This window comes from Polistes canadensis, unplaced genomic scaffold, assembly GCF_001313835.1.
Source record: "Polistes canadensis isolate GaletaPanama2010 unplaced genomic scaffold, ASM131383v1 scaffold_193, whole genome shotgun sequence".
Lineage (NCBI taxonomy): Eukaryota > Metazoa > Arthropoda > Insecta > Hymenoptera > Vespidae > Polistes > Polistes canadensis.
This window is the reverse complement of record NW_014569740.1, coordinates 26601-35832: the sequence shown is the minus strand read 5'-3', so window position 1 is coordinate 35832 and position 9232 is coordinate 26601. Positions and strand designations below refer to the sequence as shown.

The window sequence follows — 9232 nt, the reverse complement described above, 5'->3', positions numbered from 1 at the left end:
TTGTTTAATTATTAATACCTGTATAATAATGGATATTATTATTAAAACAAAACAAAATGCAATGTATGTATAAAAATAAATAAAGAATATATTTAAACAAATAAAACAGTATTTTGTAATAATACATACTCACTGTAACCGGTTTTCAAATGTATTGTTCTAAATTATTTATATATATAATTATTTACTATTTTATAATATTTAATATTTCTATATAATTTGTAACACTTTTTTTTAACGTAATTTAAAAAGATAATTATTTGATTGGTGGAAATATTCTTTGGCAAGTTCTCATTTGTTTTTTCTTTTTCTACAAATTTCATTTGTCTTACCCGCTTTTTTTTTTGTAATGTAAAAGAATGCACATTTATTCTATTGGTCGCTTCAAGTGCATTATTAGTTCATTGGTGGTTTAGTTGCAATACAAGTGGCGCCATCTTTTAACAGCAAATCTATTTCCTGCAGATATTTCTTTTGGTTAGAGGACTACAGTGTAATACAAAATATCCCACGTGGTGTTGTATTTTCTGTATATTATTGATTTCAATATAATTTATATTTTTTTAAAATATATATAAGTTGTGTTAATATATATTTTTCAGGTAAGACTAAATATTAGATATATATATATATTTTTTTTTATTTTAAAGTTATTTTAATATATCAATGTGATAAATTAATATTAATTAATTTATTGTTTCCATATTTAGTTTTGATTATAAACAATGCAGAAAAATCAGCCAAAGAAATTGAAGAAAGGTTCTAATGAATCTGTTGCAATGAGAAGAATGTGTGGTTTGATTAAAGATAAATCTAAAAAAAAATCTTCCAAAAGCAATGATCTTAAATTAAATGGTGAAGGACCGAATAAGAAAAAACGTATTTATTTGTTTTATATATATATATATATATTTAGATTCTATTATGTATTAGACTATGATTTTTTATGATGCATATTTTGTTTTTTTATCAGGTAAAGAAAAAATTCCAAAACATGATACAGAAAGCAGTGATAGCGATATGGATCCAGAAGAATATGAAAGAACATTAAAGAACTTAGAGAAAATAGATCCTACGTTTTATTCTTATTTAAAAGAAAATGATGAAAATCTATTAAAATTTAAAATGTCAAGTGATACGAATTCTGACGATGATGATGATGATGAATCTGAATTATGTCATAAACCTAACGATAAGTTAGAGGTATAGAAATACTATATAAGTTTAAAATATGAATATGTTATAATATTTTATCTTTCTATTCTAATTATTATAATATCATAGGTGGCCAGCGATGAGAGTGATTTTGAACAAGAAGAAAAAATTGTATCAACCGGTGATAAGATCAAACTTACATTACAATTATTAAAAACATGGCAGAATGATATTCAAACTGACAAGTAATATATTTTTATATATATTTTTAATTATTCAAATAATTGTATTTATTATATGAACACATGGATAAAATCTATATTCACAACTATATCTTTCTAGAACATCGAAAACTATTAAAATTGCAATCGAAGCTTTTCATGCGGCATTGCAAACCGTGCAAGAAAATCCTGATGAAAAGGTTACATCATTTAAAGTTGAAGGAAGTGCCAGTAAGTATTATTATATTTAATTAATGCACTTGTAATTAGATTAAACGTGCTATAATCATAAAATATTACAATTTCAGTATTTAATGAAGTCATTCAGTTATGCATTATTCATTTATCTGATGCGCTCAAACGTTTTTTAAATTTGAACACCGATGCATATTTTGAGGCACACAAATGCAAAAAATTCATAAAAGTAAAAAGCTCATTAAAATCGTATTTAACTGATTTGATTATGGTTTGTATTAATTGAATATTTATAATACAAGTAATTTTATATATAGTAATGTTTGTAATAACAATATTATATTTTCTTTTTAGATTTTACGAAATGTTACATCGGCTAATATACAAATAGTACTTTTAAAACATTTATACAATATGTTACCGTACACTCAATCATTTTCTTCATTAAAAAAACCATTATTAAGAGTACTATTGAATTTTTGGTCAACCGGAGATGATGCTATCAGAATCATTGCATTTTTATGCATATTACGTATGGCTATAAATCAAAAAGATTCTATACTGGAAACACTTTATAAGGTAAAGTTATATTTTTCTGTTTTTCTAAGAAATTCTTTCTAAATAATAATCAATTCTAATTATGTTCTTTTTTCTTTTTTTTTCAGACTATGTATTTTAAGTACGTACAAAATTCTAAATTTGTATCACCTAACACATTGGCTGGAATAAATTTTATGAGACATTCTTTAACAGAGATATATTTACTGAATCCTGATCTTGCTTACAAATATGCTTTTGTATATATCAGACAACTTGCTATTTACTTAAGAAATGCAATAACTTTAAAGAAACAGGTAATTATTTATAATTTGTAATTATTCTAAACTAATGAAATTAAAACAATATTCATTTATTTCCATAGGAACATTTTCAAGCAATTTATAATTGGCAATATATAAATTCATTATTCTTCTGGACCAGATTAATAGCATTATCAAAAAAACAATCAAGCCTCTCTACTTTATTGTATCCTTTAGTACAGGTAATATATAATTATGTTAATTATACTTAAACAATATTTATGTAAATAGATTACAATTATTATATATATTTGCAGATTATTATTGGAACAATTAAAGTAATACCAACTCAACAATATTATCCTTTACGTTTTCACTGTGTGCAAATGTTAATTAACATTTCTAAGGGAACGAATACATTCATACCTATTTTACCATTTCTATTAGAGGTATAGTATAAATTCATTAATTCACATACATTTATAAAAATACACGTATTTATAATTATTTTGAAAAATATATTATAATATTGATTTTAGGTATTATCAACTTATGATTTTAATAAAAAACATAAAAATGTATCAATGAAACCAATATCTTTTACTTGTATATTAAGAATGTCAAAGTCTCAATTAATAGAAAATGGTTTTAAGGATTCGGTAATTGATACTATTTATAAATTAATATTAGAAAATGCAGCAAAGGATAGCCATTTAATATCTTTTCCAGAATTATATATCGTATGTGTAATGGAAGTAAGTATAATATCTCTTATATTTATAATTTTTAAAATACATGATGATAACGCGTTATCTAATTTGGAAATATTTTAATTACAGTTGAAAGCATTTTTAAAGAAATGTCACGTAGCGAATTACTGTAAAAAAATGAAACAATTGTTGGAAAAAATCGAAGAAAATTCGAAATACATAACAGATTTAAGATCAAAAAAAGTATTTAATTTACAAGACATTGGTGAGATTAAAAATTGGGAAAATGGTGTAAAAGTAGAGGGTACAAATTTAGCGAAATATTATGATTCCTGGATTAAGATACATCAAGATCAGAAGATGAAAGATATAACGCAAAATGATGAATTGGGTAAATACGATTTCCTTAATTTGACAAAATCTAAAAGGAAATCGAATGAAGAGGATGCGATGAGTAGCGAAGAGGAAAGTGATTTTGAATTACGAATGAAAGGGGAAGGTGAAGAAAATGATGAAGACGTATCTGTAGAAGGATCAAAAAATAAAAAATTGAAAAGAAAGAAAAAATCAACGAAGAGTAAAGTGTCCGCTAAGAATGCAGTAGTTTATCAAAACATGACCGAAGAAGATGATGACGATGACAGTAAAGAAGATATTGTTACTGATATCATAGACCCGGATGAAGTAGATTATTGAAATGAATAATTTTTAAAATCTAGTCTAACTTTTGGAAAAAACTAAAAACTATCTGTTTAGAAATACAATTAATATCAAATGTAAAAAAATATTTTCAAACTTAGATATATATCTCATTTATCTATTAGCCCTATTGAAGGGAACAAAAAAAAAAAGGACACTTAATATAATAATTTTCTAATAAAACTAATAACAATAATTATCTATATACTTCTTTTTTCAAATCTCTCTATTTCTATTCGCATAAAGAAATTTATAATCCCCGTCCATTCTCTATTTATCTAACAAACACAATATATTATATATTAGAGTACAATTATATACAAAAGTATTACTCAAGAAGCGTGTGTTTAACGTGAGGTGAATCAAGGGCAACTACCCCAGAAGATTGTAAACTTTCTTAAACAGTCAAAGAGAGAGAGAGAGAGAGAGAGAGAGAGAGATTATGTCTGTAGCAGTTGAATAAGAATAAGAATAAGAATAAGAAACCAATTTAGAAAACATCGAAACATAGAGAAAGGGAAGAGGAAGGAAAGAAGAAAGAAAGAAAGAGAAAATGAGATAAAGGAACGTGTAAGATAGATCTGTCGTGACGGCAGAACGAACGGGCCACCGATTCCTGAGGTGTCGCTTTTCGATGGTCTATTTTTACCAAAGACGAGCCAAGGCAGTCGGGAAGTTGGTATAGCGACGGTTGGTCGCTATTATAAAGCACGGGCCGAGCGTGTTGTAATTCACCGCATGTAAGTGCGCTGTATCCTAAGACACGCTGTGGATATTTTATTCAAAAAGAAAACACACACGAAAAGAACAAAAATAAGAAAGGGTGAGAGAAAGAGAGAAAAAGAGAGAGAGAGAGAGATAGAATATAATCTATCACTATAATCACGTGGAAAACAAGAAAAAAAGAATAAGTTAGAAACCTCGCATACATCAAAAAGAAATAAATAAAGATTCGTTTTACTTTTATATTGTGATATATAAAACTTTATTCGAAATCATCAATATAAATATATTTATCATTCAATACACTATTTTTTTTTTCATTTTCTCAAATAAGATAATTCACGTGTGTGAAGGTAAAATATATATATATATATATATATAAAAAGAATATATATATATCTCTCTCTTTCTTTTTCTTCGTTTTCTTTTTTAGATAATCATAACAGAAAATATTGGAACAAGAAAAGTTAGACGGTGGGTGTTTTCTGTTTGATATAAAAATACATTTGATTTTCTCTCTCTCTCTCTTTCTCCTTATCCGTTAATATTCGTTAACACACACTTACGAGTAAAATATAAAACAGTTATAAAATATTGAAAAAAATATTGTGTCTCTCGTGAAGAAGAAGAAGAAGAAGAAGAAGAAAAATAAAGCATATTATTCATTTTGAAAGATTAGTTAAATTGATTAAATGTGGTGGTTGTTGGTTGCCAGCAAGTGATTCAACATAATTACTGTACTTTCAATTCAATCGTTGTACTCACTTCTTCTTCTTCTTCTTCTTCTTCTTCTTCTTCTTCTTCCTCTTCTTCTTCTTCATCTTCTTCTAAAATGTTTCTCGTCGGCGCCTCCTCGTGCGTGCCAAAGACGAGGAGCAGAAGAGAGTTTTGCAAGATGCGAATTCAGCTCTCACGTTTGAGGGAGCCTTCTTCGTGCCGAGGAATTGCGTATTCCGATTTATTTCGTTCGGAACGAAGCATACTAAACGAAAAGCGCGAGTTACGTAAAAAATTGAGAAAAACAAATTAAAAAATTATATATTCAGAGGAAGTTTGAAAATACCGCTTTTATAAGAGTAATATAACGTATAAGAGTGAGAGTGAAAGAAAGAAAGAGAAAGAAAGAGAGAGAGAGAGAGAGAGAGAGAGAAAGAGAGGGGGAGAGAAAGATAGGAAAGCAAAAACCACCGACTACCACCTTGTACGTCAACATCGAAATGAGGAAATCATCGTATGATAAGTAAAAGTTCTTACAATCTTCTTGTTTAAATAATTATAAAGAAAAGAAAGAGAGAGAGAGAGAGAGAGAAAATTTATATAAGTCTCTTTCTTTTTTCTTTTTTCTTGTTCAATATTATCGAATTCGTTTAAAGTGAAAAATTAATTCCTTTTTGTTTTTATATACGTTATTATTCGTATCTGTTTTTACTTTTCTTTTTTCTCTTGGTCTTTTTTGTTTGCGGGGTGGGGCGGGGGGGGGGAGTATCTAACGTGTTTACAGTTTCTTCATTGTACGGTGTTGCGATAAGGTTTTGCGTCAAAGTTTGGAAAAATTTATAAATCATTTTATTTTTTTACGTATTTTATGAAGAAGAAAGGATTATCCTTACTTGTTAGTAAGAACATAAACTAAGATTACGAGAAAGGATTTTTTAAATTTAGTTTAGTTAAAGTTTATATTTGTGAGATAAAAAGAAAAGAACGTTTGAAATCGATCATAAATATATAATAACATTTTTTTTTACATATATATAGAGAACCTCCCAAAAAATAATATTAAATATACAAGTTTTTTTGTTTTAAACCTGATATTTCACTCTTTATTTTTTGCCTTTATATATTATAAGATATAATTATATATTTATTAGCCAAGTCTGAATCTGATTACTATTGTTCTTTGTAAATTAACACCATAACATATTGTTTCCGTTATTTATTATTGTTTTATTGTAAACCACAAAAGAAAGAAGGAAAAAATTAACGATGCATAAATATGTAACATAATTGTTATTTAACAGAAAAAATGAGAAAAACAATGTTTGTTTTTTTGGGAGGGGGGCGGAGAAGGGGTGTTCAAAAATATACATTTTATTATTGAATATAAAATTGTAATGTGTCGAGGAGTGTTCGATTTTCGAACATTCGGTGGTTCGTTCTACTTGGCTCCAGCTTGAAACTCAAACTTCTAGCAAACAAGGTCTATTTAAAGCGACGTATCGATCACACATCCCGGATTTTATACTTGGATTTAAACGCGAACTATAAAAGCAATTTTCATTGGTAAATACACACACACACACACTAACAATACGCGTATATATTATAATAATAGATAATAATTTTTTTTTTTTTCCCCCAACCATCGCGATTTTCTTACTCGAACTTGTACTCGTCTAAAAAAAAAATAAAAAACAAAGAAGAAAAATCATTTCTATACTCGAATAAAACGTATATTATACTTGCACAATTTTTCTCATATAATACTAATTCATACGAGTTACATATATATATATAACTTTTGTATTTATATTGTTTGATAATTACAAGCAAGTAAATATCAGTACACATTGTAACAGAAAACTATTAGATTGAAAAGTAGAAATATATATATATATATATAGTTGAATGAAAGGATTTAGGTGAGTGAAAATAACCAGGAAATTCCCAACGGAAATCGACAGTTACTTAACAACACAACATACGTCTTTCTCTCACATCGTGTATTTTCAAATGAATTACACTTCTCTATTTCATTTTTATTTCTTTTCTATCTTCCTTCCTTCCTTCCTTTCTTTTTTTTTTTCTTTTTCTTAAACCTAGTATACTTATTTATATGCTCTTTTTTATTACCGTCAATATTGACGTCATCGTTGAAAAATTTCATTTCAAATGATTTAATAATAATCATCGAAAAAATTTCGCTAATTTCGATGCTTTTAATTTAATAACGAAAAAAGAAAAAAAATTTATTAATATATATATATATATATATACTAAACACTCGTTTATATATTTCTCTTTTATTTATTAATATTATTTTTCTTATTTTTAAAACATTCATCTTAAATCATTCATTTGTCTTATAATATAATATCATTTTGATTTCTATACAATTTACTAGCTCCCCCCTCCCAATCCCACCTGCCACCCCCTTTCCCTAGTATGACACACCTGTTCTCAATAAGATAAACTTCTTGTTTGCTTTTTTTTCACAAATGTTACACGATGACATTTATATTTCTTTTATTATAAACATCCTGTTAATCAAAAGGAGATAGAAAAATAAAATTAAAATAAAAATTAAATAAATAAATGCAGGAGAATGAGAGTGTGTGAGAGAGAGAGAGAGAGAATAATTGTGAGAAAGAGTAAAAAAAAAAAAGTGTTTTAGTAAAAGCTTTTTGCTAGCTGGTGGTGTGTTACCTACGTATTACGTTACAACAGATAAATTTAGCATTTCTTTTAGACAGAACGTCGTCTCGTTGTACCGATGCCAATACCGCAACGCGGAATTAATTGGCCGCTTGGAAGGGAACCAATTCTTCAAGCCAAAAAAGCTTCATTTGTATTAGTAGTAGTAGTAGTAGTAATAGTAGTAGTCTCTTAAGCATTAAACATCGTACGAATTTTCCCTATCTTCAAATTCGTGTGTTTTGTTGGCTAACTAACTCATCACTATGCGAAATATATACATAAACACTTCTGTTAACTAAAATCCAAGGTCCCATCATCGTCATATCCAATGTTCAAGGTTCTATTAATTATATTACTTTTATTTCCCCCCCCCTTTTTTTTTAATTAACTTCAAACCACATTTCGTAATGGTACGAATGGAAGAAGGGGGCTGGGGTGGCTCATATTACTGGTTTTATTTAATTAATTATCAAGGTCTTCTTGTCTGTCTCTTTCTCTCTCTCTATTTCTGTTTGTTATTTAAATAAAAAATGAAAGATTAATTAATTGAGAATGAAAGTGTAAGGAATCTGAATTTTTTGGATTATTGTACAAAGTTGGTAGTTAATTATTTTGATAGGAAATAAAATATTGTGTATAGGTTTACAATTAATAATAATAATAATGATGATGATGAATTTGATTAATTTGATGAATATGTTCTTTTGACGTTTTTTTTTTTTTTTTTCTCTTTCAGATCCAACAACGCCAAGCAACGTAACGTTTTAACAAGTAATAATTATACGTCCTATGTTTTAACATCAAACAATAGTAATAATTTAAAGAAGAATGTGAATCAAAAATATATCAGCAGTTTTCAAAGTTGTTACGAAAATTTGCATGATAAGAATTATTTACAAAGGAGCATTTCCGCGGACAATGTAATACGATCACGTGGATTCAAACCCTCAGACAGGCACGACCCCGTCAAAAGAAACTTTCTTGAGAATTTAACATCGAAAATACTTCATTTCGATATGGTGAGAATAAAATTATTATTATTTTATTTCAATTCAATGAGTTTTAGAATACGGAATAAAATAGTTCATTCTAATATTAAATTTATGACTAACGATAAAATGTTGTATGAAACATAACTACACGCACACACACACGTGGAGAAATAAAATTATGAATAATTCATTTTGGCACAAATATTTATTTACTTGAAACTTTGTATTATTCTAATGCACAATATATATTAATAGTTATTATTATCATACGTTTAATACACAAGTTTAAAGATACTTTAAACAATTAATAAATATTCTATATA

The 9232-nt window shown here is 27.0% G+C and overlaps 2 protein-coding genes across 2 annotated transcripts in view; both read left to right on the top strand.

Annotated features, from left to right (window-relative positions):
* The first annotated feature begins 487 nt into the window (after window positions 1–487).
* On the top strand, window positions 488–3983 carry LOC106789634 (nucleolar complex protein 2 homolog). Its single transcript, XM_014754021.1, has 12 exons — window positions 488–602; window positions 711–879; window positions 974–1203; window positions 1285–1400; window positions 1498–1607; window positions 1685–1842; window positions 1926–2150; window positions 2237–2425; window positions 2494–2613; window positions 2689–2820; window positions 2911–3126; window positions 3211–3983. Exons 2-12 carry the CDS (start codon window positions 726–728, stop codon window positions 3775–3777), a joined length of 2217 nt encoding a protein of 738 aa, XP_014609507.1. The 5' UTR covers window positions 488–602; window positions 711–725; the 3' UTR covers window positions 3778–3983.
* Window positions 3211–9232, top strand: part of LOC106789635 (putative uncharacterized protein DDB_G0277255) — a gene marked incomplete in the record, with an annotated part of 13043 nt that continues 7021 nt past the window's right edge. The window contains 1 exon segment of the mRNA XM_014754022.1: window positions 3211–4520.